This window comes from Morone saxatilis, unplaced genomic scaffold (genome assembly GCF_004916995.1).
Source record: "Morone saxatilis isolate NCDOM2014 unplaced genomic scaffold, NCSU_SB_2.0 Contig22, whole genome shotgun sequence".
NCBI lineage: Eukaryota > Metazoa > Chordata > Actinopteri > Moronidae > Morone > Morone saxatilis.
Genome location: NW_023339785.1, coordinates 6,811,039 through 6,833,321, shown reverse-complemented (window position 1 = coordinate 6,833,321; position 22,283 = coordinate 6,811,039). Strand labels below are relative to the sequence as shown.

Sequence of the window (22,283 nt, the reverse complement as noted above, 5' to 3'; positions counted from 1 at the left end):
GTTTACAATAATAATAAAAAAAATAGGAGAGAAGTGACCTCTAACTGTTTCCCATCTCTGTACCGTTAAGACATCAGACACTCAACGACTAAGCACAACAGTCACCGCTGCTGTTGGAAGTCTTGATGCTGTTCTGGCATTGTTCCAGTGCTTTTTTTATAATGTATATACTCTGCAAAGGCTGTCAATAAATTATTCACCCTATAACCTCAAATGAATGTTTGAAAAATATGGGTCTCCAAACAAACTTTGCTACTACTAAATTCTAATTCATTATTGGACTCTTTCAAAACTTTATTTCATTTATGCAGTGTTTGTACGGACAAGATACAGAAAAAAAGGTAATTAATTTTCACCAAATTTAGTGGTATGCATGTTTGCAGAGCCTCTAAAATGCAGCGTGATGTTTCTGACTATAAAACTAACTTCAACAAGGAGATAAAAAGGCAAATGAGTATTTTGAGCAAGAGAGCTAATGCCACTGCCAGACATGAAATCGACAGTAAGCTGAAGACAATGAGGATGAGGATTACGGAGAACTCGGCTGAGGGGGGGTGGCGGGTTTGCCTCATTCTATATTTTCAGTAAAGCATGCTATTTACATAAGGATTACTTTAAACTATTGCAGGAAATATTCCCAAAGCCTTCTGCACACAGTTGGCAATCATTTTCCTCTCCATCAGTCACAAAACAAACTACTCGTGATTCTGAACAGATGTGGAAGTGCACTGAGGTTTTTTTGGTGAAAAATATAACTGTCAGTTAGTTTGCACACTGATGCAGCCCTGTAGTCTATTCACTGGGGAAGGTATGCTCTTCCTTTATATAAAAACTTTTTTCATTAATATCGCCATAAGCACCTTAAAACTTTTATTCTTGAAAGAAGCTGAAGGAAATGTGTAGTCACGTTTCATGGTGAACACAAAAAGAACCCAGCTCTAGAAGGTCACAGATTTCATGCATGTCCATCAAAATCAAAACGTCTTTGAAAGACATTCAAATTCAAAGGGGGCTTTGTTGGCATGGAAAAAAAGACCTTTGCATTGACAAAGGAAGTATGAACATAAACAGAATAATTGTGATTGTGCTGTTATAAATATATAAATAAAGATATATATTTACAGATAATTAAAAAATGACTTAAAAGAAAAAACAAATGTCAAAAAATACACTATATACTATATAAACACCTCAACGTATTTTAGAAATGAATGTAAGCATATATTTGTGTCTCTGTGTGTGTGTGTGTGTGTGTGTGTGTGTGTGTGTATGTTCACTATGCCTCAGGTTGTGGCATGTTGATATATATTGGGCACCAATATGTGCCCTGTCTGCTCTGTAGGTAGCTACTGTGGTTAGTGTATCTAGTGAAATGTGCAAAGGGAAATAAGATGACAAAAGTGAGACCAAGAGTCTACAGCCATGCTGGCAGCACTGTGGGACTGTACTTAGGCACGATAGTGCGACAAATTGAAACCTGATGATGGAGCAAGATTGAAGTTAAAGGTCCACCAAAGTTATAAAAATTCATCATGAAGGGAACATGAATGTTTGTAGCACATTTCATGGCATTCCATAAAAAAGTTGTCAGCATATTTCACTAAAAAACACAACCTTTCAAGGCTATCCATCCAATAGTTGTTAGATATTTTAGTCTGGACCGACCAACAGATAGACATTGCCATCCACAAAACCATCTGCCACTCGCATGGCTAAAAAGTAACACTACTAAAACACTTTACACTCCTCTACCATCCAACAAAACAGAAAACGGCAACTGTATGAATTGTTAGACTAATGAAAACAATTGAAACTGCCATCTAAGTGAAAAATGTACTAAAATGTATATTATATAAAACCAACAATAGGTATAATTTGTCTAAATTGTGCACCCAGTAATAACGTACAAAACAAAAATACATTTACTCTTGTTTGATGTTAAAGTGCAGAATACCATTAATTAGCTGGCTCTTGCAGACTCTCTGTGATGGGAATCAAAGAGAACTCTTTTTACTGTAAGTGTGCCAGTCTTAGATATTTAAATACACTGTGTGATGGGCGGCCTGCTGACGATCAAATTTAGGTTTTTGATAAAAGATATACATTAATGTGCTGTGAAAATAGACTCTTCAGTGAAATGTTTGCTGTCCTTTCCAGTTTCCACAAGATCACACATTATCTTAGTGTTAAGAAACCTAATCCTTATGTTTTCAGTCATAAAGGCTGTTTTTAGCAAAGAACAAGCTCACTCTGAAGCTACTTCATCTTGACTGATAAAAGAAATAAAACGCTTGTGGCAGCGACGCCACTGTAAACACACTTGTCACTGTGCCTGCAAAGACAAATAGATATGGGATTCTTTGACGTTTCGGAGTGGCTGCACAAACACAGGTGTCTCTTTCAACCAGTAATGAGACAGCAAACAGCAAACGTGATCTAAATAATGAAAGACCTGTCAGTAATTCATTAAGCTGCTTACCTGCTGTTGAACGGGTTGTCCCAGGGTATCACGTGACTGCCGCTGGGACCAATCAAAAAACTAACACGGTCGTAAAAGCCCTTGGATGTGGGCTGGGCGGCCGAACTCTGACCCTGGCCGGCGACGGCGGCGGGGTCGGGCGAGCCGCGACAGTAGGGCTGACCCTGGCAGGAGATTTGAGTGCAGCAGTCTGGGTCCATGCAGTCGACGAGCCCATCTGGAAAGCAGGAGGGGACAGTTGAGACAGGGAGGGAGAAGTTTTGTTGACCCTGGACGCATTAGGAAAAGTGTGAGCGTTTCCGTTATGGTGTTGAGCTCTAGTGCACAGACATGACTTCTAACGTCAACTTAAGTTCATTAAAGTGATAGCCGAGATCCCGAGCTGACATGATGGTGTGAACTATTTTTAAGTATGTCACCTAATATGATCCTCAAATGTTCTAGACTCGTTAATCAGGCTAAGAAGCAATTTATGAGCTCCGGAGTATTAATATATAGTCTCAACTACTCTTCATAATTGATCTACTGTATATTTTAAAGCATGCTGTTTAACAATCTGCTCTGCTGCAACATTTGCATATTCTTTCCAGTGATGTTTTATGTATGATTGATTTGTTTTGTTTGTTTGCACTGTCACAGAGGAGCCACATCAAAGCCAATAAGAGACACACAAGCCTTTCTGAAGCTAAAAGACTATTTGTACGAGGCTTTTACTTCTTCCTACCTCCCTCGTTATCCTTGCCATCTGAGCAGAGTGTTTCGGTCGCTACATCGCATCCCAGGCCTCTCCATCCTGACTGGCAGATGCAGTGCCAGACGTTCTGATCGAGGACGCACCTCCCGTTGTTGTTGCACAGCCCGGGGCAGCCGTCTGTCAACACATCATGTAAGTGTCAAACAGCCGAGCAAGTCAGAACAAGAAAATCAGGAGTAGAAGGGGGAGGAAAAGGAGGGGGGAGAAGGCAAGAGCAAAAAGGAGGCATTTAGAGTGGACAGGGGCAGAGGAGGGACAAAAAATGATAGAAGACAGTATTGAGTGAACATACAGTACGATACACCTCTGACAGGACTGGGGGATGTGGGGGAGGAGGGTGTGAGGAGTTACTGTCGTTTCACATGAGTTTCAGGAGCATGTACAGCTGAGGAGTGAAATGTATGGGACAAAAGAGGAAGGAAATCTGCTGAGCTGTTTACTTACTGCTGAAAGGCCAATGGGAGTCAAATCCTTGTGGCAAATTGGAGTTTTTGTTTGCATTTAAATCAAAGTTTAAATGATTCTTTATACGTTCAAGGGCTTCCTTGGTGCCAAATTCACAATTATTTTTTAAAAACAAGATTTAAAGGATTCTTTTTGAGTTCAAAGTTGCACAAATCCCATTTTTAGAGGCTAGAAATCACTGGCTGTCTTGGAAAGTTCATTCCCGTCGCCTGAAAATAATTATTGTAGGACTGGCCTATTGCAGATGTTAGAAACACTCATGTGAAGTAACACCAACATCAAAGGGAAAGGGAAGTATATATGTAAATAGGAAAAGAAGTGTGGGAAGAAGGGGGGAGGATCTAGAATCTCCACATATACAGAAAACAGAGCATTTGCTGCCAGATCGCATTCCTTCTAGTGGAGGGTGAAGACAGGGAGCCGAAACATGACTAAACCACACCAGTTTTGGGGCGTTTAATCTGGCAGACACAGGGAATTAAGACAGGGAGGGGTGGGGAGACCGTGGAGTCTGTGTGAGACTGGTTAAGACGGACAGGAGATGAGGGGACATATCGGGGGGGGAGGCAGGATCACAGCAGAAACATTATGATCGACTTGGACATAGAACAGGTGTATATACGCCGTGCTAGGAAAGACAGAGAGCAGGGAGGGATTGTTCATGACAATCTCCCTTGGGGGGTAGTGGTTCAATTTACCTTTATATCCTATCTTGACTGCTCCTATTACACAACCGAGGAAAGGGAAACATTTGGAAAAGAAAATTACTTATCTCTGTGGTGGCAGAGAGCTAAGACTGACAAACACATTTACTTATTGTAACTTACAGGGAGCACAAAAAGTGGAAACGGTTGCTGGCATGAAGCTGATGTACCTGCCAACTTGGCTTAAATATTTGGAAAAGAAGCTCTGCAGATATTTTTTCCCCAAGATTACCGTTGTCTTCGCCACGTTTTAGCTCCTGCTCTAATTTCAATCTCTCGACTGGGTAAGTAAATCACAGTCATTGTGTGATTGAGCTGAATAGCTAAGCAAGAGTGACAGGAAATGACTGGAAAGCTGCGAGCTCACCCATTTTTTATTCACTTTTTGTTAACAGAGTTCACATTTTTTAAGCAAAATAAAAAAAACATCTTTTGTACGAAGAGTGTAATTCTCAAGCAAAGTGAAAAGTGTGATTTTTTTACCTGATACTCTGGAATCCAAGGCTATACATGTAAGCCAAGAGGGAGTTGGAGAGAGACAGATAGGTAGGCAGACAGGCATACAGACATAAAATAGAAAAGAGAATGGACATAAGTAGGAGTTAGGCAAAGAAATGTGGAGAGAACAAACAAGTAGAAAATTGGTTTGAGAGAAAGAGAGAGAGAGAAAGAGACAGAAGCTGCAGATTTACAGGAGTAGACTCAGAGTTTATCTACAGTTAGTGGAAAAATCCAGTATTTGACAAACTTAGAGTGTAGATGTTAATTAAAGCAGCAAGTGATTAATCAGAATTATAGATGCTTCCGTGGTCAAAATCAGCACATTTTCTGTTAGATGATTAGAATCCTGTCCATAGGAAGCAGCATAAATGAATTCAGCATCTTAAGCTCAGTAAAATATTCACTGTTAAAACTCTCCTTCTGCTTTGCTTTGCTAAAGCAAGACAGGCTAACACAAGCGAACGCACTGTTTCTCGTGATATCGCAGTGTTATAATACTCTTTGTTTTCGGACTATATGAGCCAGTTTCATCTGCTTCAAAACATTTCACTGTCTGCTTGTCAGGAGGTATGTAGCCTCACCCTCAGCCTAATATGAACGCACCGTGAAGCAGCATACTCAACTCCTTTTTTTTTTTTTCTTTCAATTTTGCTGTCATCTCCACTTCAGTGATTTCAACAACTGCACGGCAATGAACCCGCAGTACACTAAGGCGAATCAAAAACACCTTAGTGGTAAACTGCATTGCTGAGAAAGCAGTAACAATGGGTTAAGCCTTGCATATAAAACAGGATCTAGATGCTTGCGACAAAAGAATGGCCGAGGAAGTTCTCTATTCAAGCTCTGGCCATGTAATGTGATTAAAAGGCGCTTTGTGCAAATGGCAGTCATTCAGGGTTTGAAAGACAAAATAAGCTCCCGGTTCTCTGAGAAAAGGTAACGCACTGCCTATTCATCCCTGCTGCATCCAAAGCAAGGAGTTACTTTCCTGACGGGAGTCTTACACAGGAAAAAAAGAATGAGAAAATGGATGGTGCACAGCCTGCCCTGAGGAGGAAAAGATTAATAAGATCAGGAATGTGACCCCTCCAATAACTCCCTCTCTGCAATCTCCTCCCCCCCCCCTGAGATGGAGCCGCACGGTGGACCTGGGATTGGGAACTTGTAAATACATAATTAGGGTTCAATAGTTTTGGAGTGCCAGATCTTTGTTTCACGGGGGAATGTGTCGTCATTGAGAGGTTGGAGATGACACTTGGGGGAATTCTGTTTGACGCGGCGTGTCAGGGTTTAACTACAGGACCTTTGACAGGGGGTAAGATGTCGAGGAAGTTTGAGTTAAAGGTCAATAGGAAGTGACATCTCAGAACTCATTATCCTCATTAATGCCAGGTGAAGCACTGCCATTTCAGAAAAATGATATTCCAAAGAGGCCTACCCGTGGCTTTTCGGCTCCCTAAATACCTGCCCTTGACTCGCTAATATAGGAGCATCACTTCAGCAGTCGAAAAGGTGGAATATCTAAATGGATGATGGAAAAATTACAAAGTTGATGTGCGGTGTTGCAAAAAGAAAGAGATTCTGAAAATAGAGAGGGAAAGTAAATGATAGCTGGCCACAACCATGGATATATCAGGTTTTCTCATTTCTTTTTAGTGCATTTTAACAATTTAATTTAAGGTAAATTTTGCAACGTTTTGATTTAAATGCATTTTTGGTTTAGATTCTCTCTATTGCCACTATTAATTTTGGCTTAACTGATACTTTATTTACGCAAACTCTATTTTTGCCACAGCACACAACACACAATGCTTCCACAAGCAGCAACTAAACAGCAACAAAATGATAAAACTGAACTGTTAATATGTTAAGTAATCGTCACCATTGCTAGTACTTCAGTAAAAGTAGCAATGCCACAACATAAACTATACTCAAAAACAAGTAAAAGTCCTGTAATAAAAACGTTACTTCACTATTACCATATATATATATATAAAATGTAAAAATTAAAAGTGGTCGAGGTGTTGTGCCTCTGGTCGAGGTGGAGGTCATTTAATATATAAAAATGCACATATTTTAAAAGGTGATCACATGATTTGGATGTACATTATTAATCTGCAGAGTAAAAAGTATTCCCCCTTGAAATCTGGTGAAGAAGGAGTATTTAGTAACACAAAATGGAAATACTGAGTACAAGTACTTCAAAATTTTGCTTAAGTACTTTACTTGAGTAAAGTTACTTTCAGTTACTTTCCACCAATGACTGTAGCTTTCAGAAAAATAGAAAAATACAATGATGAAGATCTTTGTCACAATGTTTGATTCAGTGATCTCTGCAAGAAAGCAGTATGTCTACACACTACAACTACTAACACTGAAAATATCACCAAAAAGTACTCATCACTAGCGTGCCATGCAAAGGCGCTTGTTTGGAGTAGGTAGGCAGCAACAGACGTGTGTAATGATCTGCTTGAAACCGCTCTAAAAAAACACTGACATTCACACTCCAAAGTTGCCCTTTTAAGCCCATCCATAAATGAATTTCCTCTGTAGTTTGTGCCCTTCTGTCAAGTGTGTGTAGGTGTACAGTACAGTATGTGTCACCGTGGCTCACCGATGGTGCAGTGTTCACCCGTCCAGCCCTGGTGGCAGTCACACTTGCCCTCTCGGCAGACTCCGTGGTCGATGCAGCGTGGGTGACAGTCCCTCTGCTCACACTCTGGTCCTGTCCAGCCTTCCTCGCACTGACACACACCACTGATGCACGAGCCGTGGGGACCACAGTCCACCACGCACACCTCTGTCGTAAAAGAAAAAACGATGGGAGACATTGTAGCTTCTGGTCTGTGAAAAAGGCCCTTTTTTCCTTCTGTACTGTTGTATTTTTGTATTCTGTGTGGATGCATCTGCCACTGCTGGAAAATGCTCTGATGTCTACTGAGACACGTGGCTCCATCGGTTAAAGTGGGCCAATAGGTTTAACTGTAAACAAGGAATGTTTTCAACACTATTACTGAAAAATGTGTCATAGAAAATCCTGAATTTGTAAAGGCACGTTTAAAAATAAAAACTAAATAACACTGCAATGTCTGATAATATTCCATCTAAAGGCTCAAAATTGCTGGCATCTATAAAAGAAAATTTTAAGAAGCATAATTTTATACGTGAAAATATTTGGACTTTACTGCTTTCTCATGCTTTATGGATTCCCAAATACTTGTCATGTACACAATTCTTTTTAAATGTGTGTAAAACACATGGTTCACACATCATATGTCAGGGCATTGAAACAGAATCCCCAATCAAATTTTATATGGCTGCCATTTTGCCAGAATACACAATGAATAGTTGAGAGAGCGTAAAAAAAGGGGATAAATCTTTCTCTAAAAAGTATGATATTAATCTTGATATATAGTATTATTACTTTTATGGGTTCAGGCGATAATAAAGTCCCTTAAATTCTCAGTGCTTGACATTTAATCTGTAAACCATCTTCTTTACAATACAGCACAGCAACACAGTACTGTCAGCATTGCATTAAAACCAGTTCAAACGTAATGAGTGCATGTTAGAAGGCACACTGAAGAGATAAAATTTTAAACGGAGCATCAAAGAGGAACGCACTGTGCATTGTTATGTGTCCTTATGATGGCAGATGGACGATATCCCATTTTATGTAAAATTTACTCGGCAACAAAATCTGGAGGACTTTAATTAGCTTATCAACAAACGAGTCCAATCAGTGTAACAACCACTTTTTTGCATCTGAAATGACACACAATATATACACATTCCTCTGAATAATTACAGAGGAATAATAGAAAATACTTTTTTCCCTCCCCCATGCAAGAGCAACACAGGTTATTATTGTCTTTTTTGTTCCTGCAGCTACATTAACTCGTCTTTATCAAAGACTCCATTTCACAGGCCGTTTTATTTCTCAATGAGTGCAGAATGAAATGAAATATTACAAAACCATCATCACCCGACAAGTCATCACACAAGAACAGTAAAGCACAGCAGTTACTTTGTGCATCTGAAAACCTCCAAAACAACCACTTTTCAAGCGTTCTATATTCTGGATACTCATTTGCATGGAGTTTTGGCAGACTGAGACAAGGGGTTATGGATTTAAGCAGGTTCTTATGTCTGGACTCAGAAACGTTAGATCAACATGTTTTCTACAAGTACGGAGCAACGGAAACGGCAGAGCAGCTGTTATGAATCCGTGTTATCTTCACAAAAGTAAAAATTCAAAAGATTGAATCCATGGGTGGTAAGTAACTCAGTCTGTACCAGGCTAAAGCTAATGCTCAACAAGCTGCGGCTGCTCCTGTGAAGAGAATAAGAAATGTTCATTTACTGGAACCAAGAGCTTCGATCAAAGCTTTTGAACAGAAGAGCCATAAAGCTTTCCGCTGTGACAATAGCCGTCAAGTATGCTAGAGGAAAGTAGCTCAAGTATGTCCTCAAATTTTAAGTGACTAGATGCTCCAGGAAATTTATATAGCCCCATAATCAAAAAGTTTGTGACTTTTTAAAAAACTTGGTGTAGGTTGCAGGGAACGCACATTAGCCAAGAGACATCATTCTGCCATCCAAAATGTAACAAGTCAGGATTAAATATCTACTCATTTTGTTCATGTATTTTTAAAAAAAGTCAATCTACCCCCTCTGCTTTACCCACACCCCCCTTTACTGAGGCTCTTTTAGCTGCCTGTTTCCAGCTCTCTGAATAGAGTTTTTCTTCGATTGAGAGACCTTGGATGGTTCTGATTAAGTCGAGCCGACACTGTAGAATATTAAGCATGCCTCTGGAGAGGAGTCATTCGATTCCAAAGGGATACCTCCTTCCCATAGAATCTATGCAATCAATTTTTCATTAGCGCAAAAGTGTTTATCTGCCTTTAACATGCCCCTGACTCGAGCTGGATAGGGGTTGTGGGCGGTCGATCCGTGCTGCTCGCTTGTTAATTAAAGTTTATTTAATTGAAGAAGAATCGCAGCATTAATTAAGAAGGAATCCTCCACCCACCCAGGTGGGTACACTCCCCTACTTCTAGACCACGCCGAGGCAGTAGCCCCGTCAGTTCCATTATTGACATTCCTCAGATATCTTGCTGAGTGAAAGGACTGTGTCTGGAATTTTGAAAACAACGGAATAACAAATTACCTCTCTTTAAAAAAGAAAATAAAGTGAGACACAAAAGTAAAAAAAAAACAAAAAAAACCCCAAAACAATCTTTTCTTGAGCACCTACCAAAGCCGCTGCATGCTGCTTCAAAAGGTCTGCGAACCCATCTATCATCTCAAACACACCATCCAGCCTCCTTAAGATTTAATTTTCAATTGAATTTCAGCCAAGAGAAATACAACCAACAGCCTTTTACACTGACAGAAACAAACTGCAACTTCTGCTTTTAATTGTTCGACTCAGTATGGCCATTGTGTTTCTCTCTGAGTTCTCACACAGAATGAGTATATTCTGAGGGGGGAAACGGCGCATAAATCACCTGAACCTCATGCACAGATAACAGATGGGAGGGGCCAGCCTTTGAACTAACATGTCACCTACCTGTGTTGAAAGGCAAACCCTCTGAATACAAAGCTGGTAACAAATGAAGAAGCTGTGCTGGCGAGCAGATGGGAGTACACGATTCTCTCCTCTCCCCTATAAAACCCGAAGCTGCTATAAAACATACGGGCATTTTTGGATACGGTTCTGAACAAATCTAGGAGCGTATTTCATAAAAACCGCACATTTGTGTTCAGTTTATAAAAAGAACATATGCTTGGTCGCACGAGAGTAATGTGTGGAGCCAAAGCTTTGTTGTTAGCATATGGTCTATTTCAAACCAACACGTGCCACAAGTGTTGATTACCAAACTTTAAGGTTGTGATCACACCCACACTCCTAAACATAATGAAGCAGTTGCATTTCTATGATTCGTTCATTTAGGCTCAAACTATTGAACTGCAAGCAATTCAAAACATCTAACAATTGTTGCACAAGGCTTAATAATGAATATAATTTCCTGTGACTCGATTTAAGCAAAATCACAGACCCTCATACTGTAGTGAAAACAAATGCATCAACTCAAAAGGAGCAGCAGTGCAGAGTGAAGATGGCCCTCAGTCCCTTTTGTTATACTGCATTTTCCAAGTATGAGGGTTTCCTCATACCTGTGAAAATTTTTGCTAACAGCAGTGGATTCAGGTTACTTTCTTACTCCTACTTGAAGAATTTTTGAGGTATTTCAGTATGTTTGTATTGTTCAAAACTAAAAAGTTTGTATTAAAAATTTTAAACACACTCCTCATCATCTTAATAACAATAATCTTTTCATCGTGGCTTTCTTGCATTATAATTCGCTCCACCACACCAAAATAAAACTTTACTGAAGGTGATATAGGAGAGATGTAACATAGCGCTCATTAAACACAGTGCTGACAGTACTGTAACATGCATGCATAGCTTATGAGATGAAAAACTTCAGCCAGTCAGGCTTCCATTCATCATCTTTGGAGCAAATCCAGACTTTCAATTAATAATTTTGTTTCCTTCATGTGCACCTATGGGGAAAAGCTGAAAGATACTGATTTGACTGTCTATTTTATTCAGAGTTTCATTTCAAAATGTGACATATTAATTTAGGGAAACAAATTGTTCCTCGTTTGTTCACTAAATTTCAAAAACAGAGAAGATTAATAACCTAAAACTGTGTTTTCTTTAAAAACAATATTAAAGATTAAAGTATATATCACAGTTTTATGCATATTTTCAGTTTTTTGGATTCCAAAGCTGAACAATTATCACTTGAGTGTCTAACTAACACACCCACATGTGGACATAATGCACTGTATGAGAGATCTTTTATTTCAACCTACAGGCTGTTAATAATGGTGTATACATCTGCTGTTGTTGACACCTGGTGTTTGCACTGTCTGTTGAGTTTATTTGAAATAAATACACAGAGTATATGGTGCCTCAAAAGAGAAACGCAAACACTATCAAAAAAACACTATAAAGAAGACATTATAGAAGCGACTGCGCTGTTTTGCAAGAATTTGTTAGTATAGTACAAATAACACTGCACTAACGGCATCAATAACTGAATGGATGGATGGAATAAAAGACCTCCCAGATTATAACTCTAAGTAGTGAATGTGTAGACACAATTATGGGCAGCCTCAGTGGTATTAGTAAGACACAAAGATGGTCACATTTCTGTATGAACATGATGTGCCATAAGAAAACTGAAGCTGAAACGATGAATTGACTAATCGATTAGTCAATTAAATCTATTATGATAATCAACATTTGTGAAGATTTGCTGCTTTTCTCTGACATACATTCAACGTATTTGGGTTTAGGACAAAACATGCAATTTGAAGCTGTCAACTTGGGCTTTAGGAAAGTGTGATGGGTAATTTTCACTATTTTCTGACATTCTATTGACCAAAATATGAATTTAGAAAATTACCAGGTGATGTATATTGAAAATAATCCTTAGTCACATGAAAAGGCCACACAAAATAGCAAAAGTGATGAAATGAAAGTGAAATTGGTTCTGACCTATGGAGCAATCGGCCCCTGTCCAGTTGGCCTCGCAGACACAGGTTCCCGAGTCGGTGTTGAAGGTGCCGTGACTAGAACACTGCTCTGGACAAGTGCTCTTAAGGATCTCACAGCTGATCCCTCCCCAACCCGGGTTACAGTGGCACTCACCATGATGACAGGCTCCGTGACCGGAACACATCGGGTCCACACAGTCCACTGAGGACACACAGCAAGGATGACAGTGATGTTAGTTTACCACTTCCAGACAGGATATCAAACCTACTTATTTACCCGACCACTTTGACTCTGCTACCAGCCAAAATCATTTTTTCTGTGAGTAAGTGGAAGTGCTCCAGTGCCAGATGATGGCTAGGGAGCCACAGCTGAATATTTTGCAGTGTTCAGTGGTGGCTGGTAGTAATTTTCCACCCTATGTTCAACTAGCTCCTCTACGGTATATTATAGGGTACTTCCACTATACTGACAGCATAATTATGCTCCATTATAGGCACTAGGAAAAGGAGCACAATTAGTGTCTAGACAGATATAATCAATTACTATTAACAATTTGCAGATCAACTTGCTGATCTAAGTTAATAATTGGCAATTATGACCAACACAATCATCCCATTACTAACAAGGGATAATTTGCAACAGCATTATTGTGCTTCCTTTGGAGCTGATTGCTCTGTGCATTTCCATATATACATGGACACTGATATTGATTATTTACCTGAACCAATTCATCACACCGAAGACCTTACATGCAAGCTTAGAACTACAAATGCTACCTCCTCCTGTCTGTTTCCTTCGCATATTGCTTTACTTCAAAGAAAACCGCAAAATACTCATTTAGTGAACTCAATAGCCTTTAAGGTCAACCGCACATGTAAATCTGAGCTGATAATTGTCTTCGGTCTGCATGGGGATCAATAAAATTAAATGCACTGAAGTGAAGGGGGAGGTGGAAAGGGGCAGCAAGAAAGAAGAAAAAGCTCTTTCTCAATAAAGGGAGGGACAGGTGCCATTGACGGATCAATTTTAACAGTTGTCTTCAGCTGTAGAGCATTCCAATAGGTGACTGCATCAACGGGCGCTGCACAATCTGTTCCAGCTCGTACCCTCGTGGTCTAAACACTAAGAGGGAGTTAATTTATACACACGGTATCAATAACAGCATCCAAAGCATTATCCGCTCAGTGGAGTTGAAAACACCGATTGTTTCACCAATGGACTGTGTCGATTCCCCCGGAGTTTCACATAGAAATGTGTTGTATCTAGCTGCTTCCAATCCAATGGGAAGAACCTTTTTTTTCATTTTCTTTCTCCATTATTTACCTTGTTCACAGTTGGGTCCTTTGTGGCCGGTGTTGCACACACAGTTACCCGCCACGCATAGTCCGTGTCCGCCGCATTGAGGATCGATACACTGGGAGGCAGGAACGTCACACTCGGTGCCCTTCCACCCGCTGTAGCACTGACAGCGCCCCCTGGTGTACTGGCCATTACCGCTGCACAGGACCGGACAGGCAGCTGAAGAACGACAACAGGTTTAAAGAATTCATCTCAAAATTGTAAAATGTTAAATAATGTTCAATTGCGTCTATTTTTAATAAATAAAATAAAATAAAAAATAAAAAACTTGGAAACACCACAGCTATGACCCATTTTTAAAGGAATAGTTCAACATTTAGGAAAATCCGCTTACTTGCTTTCTTGGTGAGTAAGATTGATACTACTCCCGCAGCTAGTTAGGTAACAAAATCTGCCTCTAAAGCTCACTAATTGACATGTTATATCTTGTTTGTTTAATCCGTCCAAAAACTAAAGCATAAAAACAACAATCAGCCTGACTATTTCTTATATGGGACATGGGAGTGGTGTATAACTTCTCATTTAACTCTCCACTAGAAAGTGAATAAGCAGTAGCACCAGTAGAGCGTAGGAACAATATGTTGATCTCTTTTATTTTATTTTTATATAAATGTATATTATTGATATGGATCCCATTCTATGATTGAAAAAATAAACTTGTCAGTGTTCTGTGGTCGACTCGACAAACTATGTAATAATGTTTTTTTGTGGCATTTCCGTACTGACATTTTTTAATACTTATCGGCTGACGAATATGCTAATATTGGCCAATACATCAGCACAGACAATTTATCGATCTAGCGAAACACTGACTTTTTTTTTTTTCAATGCTTTGAGCACTATATACAAAATTCCATTAACCTTCATATGTTGGGGTAACTGACCCTCAGTTATCCCCCACCAAAAAAAATGTAATCATGTGCCGAATGGACAGAATAAGAGTAATATATGATCTTAATAATTACCTCTGGAACAGTATGGGCCTATGAATCCTGGGAAGCAGTGACAGGATCCCGCCACACACTCTCCGTTCCCGTAACAGTTGTGTGTGCACTCTGTGACAGAATCTGCGGGCACAGCAGTGAGCGAGTCCAATTATTAATAACTCATCACATTGTCATATTAGAGCAAATCTTAAATTCCTCCTCAATATAACATTTGACAACTGTACAGTTTAAGAAATACTACAAGACAACCAAGATACTAACTTATCTTTTTTCCCCCTGCATGAATCTAGCCTTTCTAAGCATCCCTTATCTGCAGTACTCGTATCAGGCATGGCATACATTTACAGCTATTTGTCCATGTCTCACTAAGGTCTAAGCCTCCATAACATGTACACTGCAGACCGACTGTTCCCGTATAAGCCATGTTAAGTAAAAGCCACACAGGCATTTTAAATTAGACCAAATAATTCCATTTCCTTGACACATTTTTCTTTTCTCCTGTCTCCTCTACCGCCTCATCCTCCCCCCCAACCTCTTGAATGACTGATCATGCCCACACAAGCCATGCAATCTCCTGAGTGTTTACAGCTCAAATCCTCTCTGAGTTGAAGTTAATCTGACATATCCTACAGACAGATCTTGTGTTCATTCAACAGACCATCGCTCATAAAGGGCACCCCCAAAAGACCAGGACCCTCATTTTGATCGGCGTTAAGAGGGCAAACTTTTTTGTTATTACTCTGGCTTGTATTGGATGTTCATTGAGCCAGTGTCGGACCCAGGCAATTTTGACCTCACACATCAATATCTTTGTATTTGTATTTGGGCCAGATCAATGGGACTCCCCCGAAGGAAATAGAAAAAGAAAAACGTTAACTCAACCTCAGTGTTTTTCCTACCTCGAAAACCCACAAGGAAATTTCACAGTCTTCAGAACACTGAAGAGGTTGTTAGGAAGGAAGGATCAATGCTGTGTATGGTCTCGTATTATAGTGTTGAGCACAATAATCCACTACCCTCCAATGAAAACCTAGATCTGCCTCCTAGGTGGCTCAAAGTTTAAAAAGCTCAGCTTGTTTGTGTGTTAGCCAGAATTTCCAACAACCTAACTGTTTGTTCATGCAGGCGCAGCTGTTTAAGGAAATTAAAGTCTTCCAAACATGTCATTACACATCATTCCAATCACACTCATCAGCCACTGCAGCAGATGTGTGTCCTCATACCCTGGATAATGGTGTTAAATGACACTGCCTCCATGTTCCGTCCATCATTATAAAACGCCAGGTGCCACACCCCTGAGTCCAGGTACTGGATGAATCCAGCTTGGTGGACGGTGACCGGATGATCCAGCCGGGCCCTCGTCTCCGGTTCACTCAGAGTCCGATGCTCTTTAGCAATGAGCCGGCTGCCGTCCAATAGCTCCACAAAGTCATACTGCAAAACAACACCCAGAACAGATTGCGACAGATGCAGATGATTGTTCTTTTAACGTTGGTCTAATTAAATCATGCAGTAAAGAGGCTAGAGAGCTCAAAAAGCATTTTCTTCTACTGAATGCTTTGTATGCAGCTCCTCTGGTGAGTTCCCTAACAGTTTGATAGGAACTCTTCAAAGTTGTAATGCAAGACACAACCAGAACAGGTTTGTGTACACGGCAAATATTCGAGTATAATAAATGTTGATTTTTCAGTGACAGTTATTTGGATTTGAAAGATGTTGTGTGGAGAGTTGTTTGTATGCTGATAGAGCTGATATGGCTCTGGGGCAAATGCTCAGAAATTTCTCAAAAATATATTGTCAACTCTGAGGGGAGTGCACTTAAAAATACTCTGACAATCTGTTTATTATAGTCTGTTAAATTAACATTGATAATGTACTGTGTAGACGCACATGCTTAAAATTCAGATATTCAGAGCCAGCGTACCTGCACAAAATACAAATGAAAAGGATCAACAAAATAAAAAAATAATTCAATGACATCTATACACAATTTTATTAATCTTCTAATTAATGTCAATACATAATTGGTACACTTGATCTACAGACTGTGAAAATTGTTACTAATGTTTGGTTGTTTTTTTATTTATTGTTATTTTATTGTTTGTTTTTTAATACCCAGGACTCCCTGAAATACAGTATAAATACTGAATGGATTATCTAGGTATAATAAAGTAAACTGAATTAAATATGTTGTATCTACAATTAATTCAAAGCCAATAGGTCTTTGTTGGTAAGGTCAGAATGTTTCACCAAACCGATGTACAGTATTCTCAGTACATACACAAAATATGATTAAAAATGAATGTGACACAGTATATAACGCAGGTGTATTTTTCTTTTGTATATATTTGGAACGCATCAAAACCGTTTCTCTCTGTTTTCTTTTCAAACATTGATTTACGGGGTAAACAAGGAGTAACGAGTCATTCCTGCCAAGTAAAACGAGTAAAGCGGAGCATCTGCTCTCACTGCACCTGCTCAACACCTGAACCTCATTTTGACTGAAGCTGTAGGATACAGAGCACTGCAGCAGAAAACAGTGCAACACATACCAGCAATCCCCAAACAGGCTATAGGCTGCAGAGGAGCACAGCAGATGCAGACGGATCCCCTGGCTAAAGCGGTTGTTAGCTACACAGATGTACTGAGCCTATAGTGAAGACTCGGGGTGGAAAAGAGTCTGTGGGTTGCTAAGGAGTGTGGTGCATACAGATTGGCACTGTAGCCGGTTTTTAGAAGAGCTTGGACTTAAATCCAATGATGAGGCTGTTTGCAGAGAGCTTTAATGAACTGTGAAGCCATTGATTTTTGACTTAAATTAAAAAAAAACATCCCCACTATGTAGCAGTGTATCGTTTTTATTTCAAATGACTTATTATTGTTTCATCTGAATGTTATGTTCCTCCACATCAAATGGTTCTGTTTCCTGCAACAGGAGGACCCTGCACACGGAGGGTGACAATCACCATGCTCACATAGCATACCCACTCTTAACATCCAGTAATAAACAGTAAAGAGAGGGAGATAGGGGAAAGTCCAAAATACCAAACTTTATCAAAAAATTTAAATAATAATAATATAAAGTGAGCCATATAAATATTAATTATATATAGTATTAATATATATTATAATACTACCAATAACAATTTATTTAGTCTTGGAACCTGCTTTAAACAAGATTTTAATAATAGTCTTCTAGTAAATTACAAATTTTTTTACCTAAAACCTAATTTCAACATAAATCTGCAGCTATATTGAGCTTTTTAGTCTCTTTCAGCTCACTGTTTTGGTTTCATGGCTAGCAATGAATCAAAACAACCCCTAACTAACCACAACTTGTAAAATCCAAACAACATTAATATGGAAGTGGAAGACAAAGCCACTGCCTCTTAACTTCAAGCCGCTAAAGAGCCAAATATAATAAGAGTAAATGTTGGTCCAGAAGCACAGCTCCAAATGAATGCTGGTGTTTCTCTTTAATGTGTAAGCTGACAACTATTTGCTAACACTTTAGCCAAAACAACTTAATAAGCTGGTTGTTGATTTGTTTTTCTTGTTGCTTTGTATCTGTCATCTTGCTAAAGTGATGATTTTTGACAAAAAAAATCCCCCAAATTAATTAATGCCGCTTTAAATGAGCATGTGCACAGCATCCAGCCTCATAGAAACACAATGGAATTCAAAATAGTTAAAAGAAGGGTACAAGAAAATATATTAAAACCGGATTTGGTGTTCAGGAATGTGACAAACACTGACCTGAGCAACCTTTCAGTTGACTTGCAAACAACAGAAAGAGAGCATTAAGCAAGGGGCAGGTGAAGTCAACACTGTGATTTAAACCCCTTTGAGGAGAGCAGTGGGGCAGGGGAGGGATATTAACCTGGCGGAAGTTGACTTCTTTGTGTTGTTGGCTTGAGGGGGAAGTAATAAAACAGTTCATCCCAAGAGCCCTAAACCTACTGGCCAAGTGCATACATCTCGATTAGCCGGTGTGAAAGCCCCCTCAACTCATCTCAATCCAACAATACCAGTGAATAACAGGCAAGAGACCAAGCATGGAGAGACTGCTGAATGCACGACGGACAGAGGAGGAACGCTTACAGCCTGTAAATTCTTCAGCCTTTAGGTTGAGTAAACTTAGTCTGGCACTTGATAACAACTGAGTACAAAGTCTTTGGAGAAAAACTACAAAAGTTTGTTTCTTCTAACTTGTTTGGTTTGTATCAGCCCAGACAGACACTCAATAGCAGATGGAGGAAGTCTATATTTGAGAATGGTGGAAAGGCTGTTGCACTTAAATGTTGTCTTGTCTTCCAAGCAGTGAATACAACGAACAGTCAATATCTCTCATTGGGGTCTTTCATGCTCAGTTAAGTAAATGCATTGATTTGTGCCCCTGGTCCCTGAACAGTACGTAATTTAGAGGTGGCCACAATGGACACAGTGTCCAGCATTGACAAGCTTGAGTGTCTGTACAACAATTGCCCAAGACATAAAAGTAGTGTCTTGTTAATTAGCACCCTTTGGTCTTTGATTTTGTTGGGCTTCCTTTTTTCTCCTTGAAAGTGCAATCCAGCTCACCTGTTGTCACTTGCATCGGCCTTTCTTCCATCAAAAAGTGTCCCTAACTGTCCACACTTGAGTGAAGCCCATCTTTACTATGAGAGAATGTCAAGAAGGTGAAGCTAAGAGCTTTTGCAGTCAAGTGTGGTGGAAAATAGCCATTGTCTGAGTGTTTCCATCACCATCACCAGGCATTGGACATTCGGATGCCCAGAAATGTCATTCAAGTGACACATCAGACATTTTGGAAACACTTCAATTTGCAAATGGCAGACGTTTAGTGGAAGTGAAAGACGTGCATGCCCGCACACAGGCAAATGAAAGCTGAGAGGAGAAAACTGAAATTAAACTAGTGCCCAGTTCTAATTTGCAAGTGCCTTTATGTCCAGAATTGAAATAATGGATCTCATAAGGGCAAAGGAAGAACCCCACTAAATATGTTTTACATTATTTGATGCAGCTTTTTTTTAACTTATGTTTTGATTCCGCTTTGAAAAAAAAAAAAAAGATTTCTTAAAGACAGTGAGATTGCTTCTTCACATCTTTACTGTTCACCTGGGTACATTTATTATTGTTTGTAGTGATTCATCCACAGAGAATTATGATTATTATTATTAATTCTTCAAATCCCCTCAGCTCTATGGAGCACTGTGTCCTCTTTTAGCTGACTGTTTTGATTTCACAGCTGTTTTGGTTTAGTCTCACTGCTCTCACCAGGGTCGTTGCCAGACACAGCAAGCAGCTGCTTCTCGCAAAAAAACACTAAAACCCAGAGTATAGATTTTATGTGCCCAAATCTGATTTTTTTTTTTCGCTGAAAAATTATATCATAACTGGTCTGTGTCTGCACCGACTTCACACATACCTCATTTATTAGTTACATAGTTGTACTTTAAAGGTCCAGTGTCTAACATTTTGGGGGATCTATTTGCACAAATAATATTGTATATATAATATTCAAAACTATGTTTTCATTAGTGTATAATCACCTGATTATAGAAACTTGTGTTTTCGTTACTTCCATGGAGTCTACCATGTTGAACCTTGCTGCCACTGTAATTTCTCCTTCGCACTTGGAAGGGTAGACTGAAGCTACAGAGTTGTGAACTGCAACTGTGCCGCTAGATACCACTAAATCCTACACACTGGAACTTTATTGAGTAACACGGTGTCAATTTCTTAGTGTTTTTCATCTCAAAGGGATGAACCCGATTTAAAAAAGTGTTTACCTGAGTGTGAGATGGTGCAAGACCCTTTCTACCATAGACTCCGATCAGTGCATTCTTCTGTACCGAGATGTTGAACTTAAGGAAGCGTGGTTGCTCCATGCTTAAATGAGAACGCCAGAACACTCCTGGTGGGATGCTCTGACCCACCCTCTTCCCTATGTCGACCTGTCCGGTATCGATGGAGTTGTTTTCCTGATGAAGCACGCTAGTCCTTCCTAGATGACAGAAACACACCCCCACCGAGATTATGTAAGGTGTTACAGAATTAAGACAGAGCAGTTAAGGTGATATGGTATAAAATCAGTCATCACAGAGCCTTTCATGCCATCAACAAAAACCTTCACACCTGCGTCCTAAAATACAATCTTGGTTTTTATGCAAGTCTTTGATGTCTGGTTATCAGTACATGCTGTATTCTCTCTTGTGCTTTCCAGCATAATCTTATTCAAGCAGGGACTTAACAATAAGATAGTCATATCTTTTCCAAATGAGCGATGACCAACCAAGACAGGATTAAAAGTAATGGTTCCCTGTGGTCCATGATGCACTGCTCACCGAAAAAAAATGACCAGATATAATTGGCTTTTTATAAGGCTCTAAAAGGCCGCAGCTCCCATCTTTTCTCTGGTCTTGGTGACTCATAGAGTGAGGCTTCATCTCAGATAAGGTCTAAATGGAATCTGTCAGATATACTGAGCGCTACCTTGCCAGAGCAATAACAGCAAATCAAAACAATTTTGCGAATGATGTCCTTAAACTGTGTCCTTACAGTGCCAAAGATGGAGAGATGGCCAGTTTTAATATGAGTCATGCTCACATGAAAAACTGAAGACTGCAAGGTGCTATTACAAGAACAGATTTCATTGTTAGCAAGAAAAATCTGTGAAGTGTTTTCAAACCCTAGCTGTCTAAAGCACTATTGTAGAAGGAACGCAGCTGTGCTCTTCATAGTTTACTGTGGCAATGACTAACTTGTTAGGTGGATGATGCAGAGTTGTCCTGCAATATAATAATAACTCAGCCTTTGCTCCTGCATTTCATAAGAAGTGTTTGCGTGTGTGGACCTGTGTACACTGTAGCCCTGTGTGTATCTGTTTGTGCCCGACCTCCATTATTTGCATCCCTCAGTGTTGTGTGTGTAATGAGGCCATTGCCTGTCACTTTAGCTTCAGTCAAAGTGAAGACTGGAAGCCAAGTTTACCTCTGGGGAGAATAATAGCCGGCTATTGATTGCCTTTAAACAGTCCAAAACCTGCCTCGTGCTATCTTAATTAGCAGTACTTATGAGGATTTAAATCTAGCCGAGTTTAAACAATTGAGCTTTTGCCTGGCCTACTCAACTCAATTAATGCTTTCGTGGTCATGCATTCTAAATACGTGAGTGTGCTTAGAGATTAATTTGGTGGCTTTTGCTGTAAAGGTGAGTTGAGATCTCCTGCCTGCTTGTTGTTGAATACACAATGGTCCAAGATTATGATTAGGCAGTAAAAGCTGTCTGGAATTGGAAGCCAATTAATATTCAGTAGGTGAGAGATCTAAATAAACTCTAAGGGCTGACTGGGCATTGAGCACCGAACATTTCACTTTGCCATTCATGAGGCCAAATGGTGTGTTGTTGCAATTTGTCTTTCTTAATAGTCAGTTGAACCTTTACTTGATTAAATTAATTTACATTTTGGTGCTTTAAAGATCCTTTAGCTTCTTAT

The 22,283-nt window shown here is 39.6% G+C and overlaps 1 protein-coding gene across 1 annotated transcript in view; it reads right to left on the bottom strand.

The window, feature by feature from the left end:
- Nucleotides 1-22,283, bottom strand: part of si:dkey-237h12.3 (teneurin-3) — a 119,903-nt gene that overhangs the window by 36,326 nt on the left and 61,294 nt on the right. The window contains exons 6-15 of the mRNA XM_035669967.1: nucleotides 20,578-20,792; nucleotides 16,009-16,219; nucleotides 14,804-14,905; nucleotides 13,803-13,997; nucleotides 12,480-12,680; nucleotides 7,518-7,703; nucleotides 4,886-4,906; nucleotides 4,397-4,420; nucleotides 3,204-3,350; nucleotides 2,480-2,696 (exon numbers count right to left, since the gene is read on the bottom strand). Of these exons, the coding sequence (XP_035525860.1) occupies nucleotides 2,480-2,696; nucleotides 3,204-3,350; nucleotides 4,397-4,420; nucleotides 4,886-4,906; nucleotides 7,518-7,703; nucleotides 12,480-12,680; nucleotides 13,803-13,997; nucleotides 14,804-14,905; nucleotides 16,009-16,219; nucleotides 20,578-20,792 (1,519 nt within the window). The remainder of the gene's footprint in view (nucleotides 1-2,479; nucleotides 2,697-3,203; nucleotides 3,351-4,396; nucleotides 4,421-4,885; nucleotides 4,907-7,517; nucleotides 7,704-12,479; nucleotides 12,681-13,802; nucleotides 13,998-14,803; nucleotides 14,906-16,008; nucleotides 16,220-20,577; nucleotides 20,793-22,283) is intronic.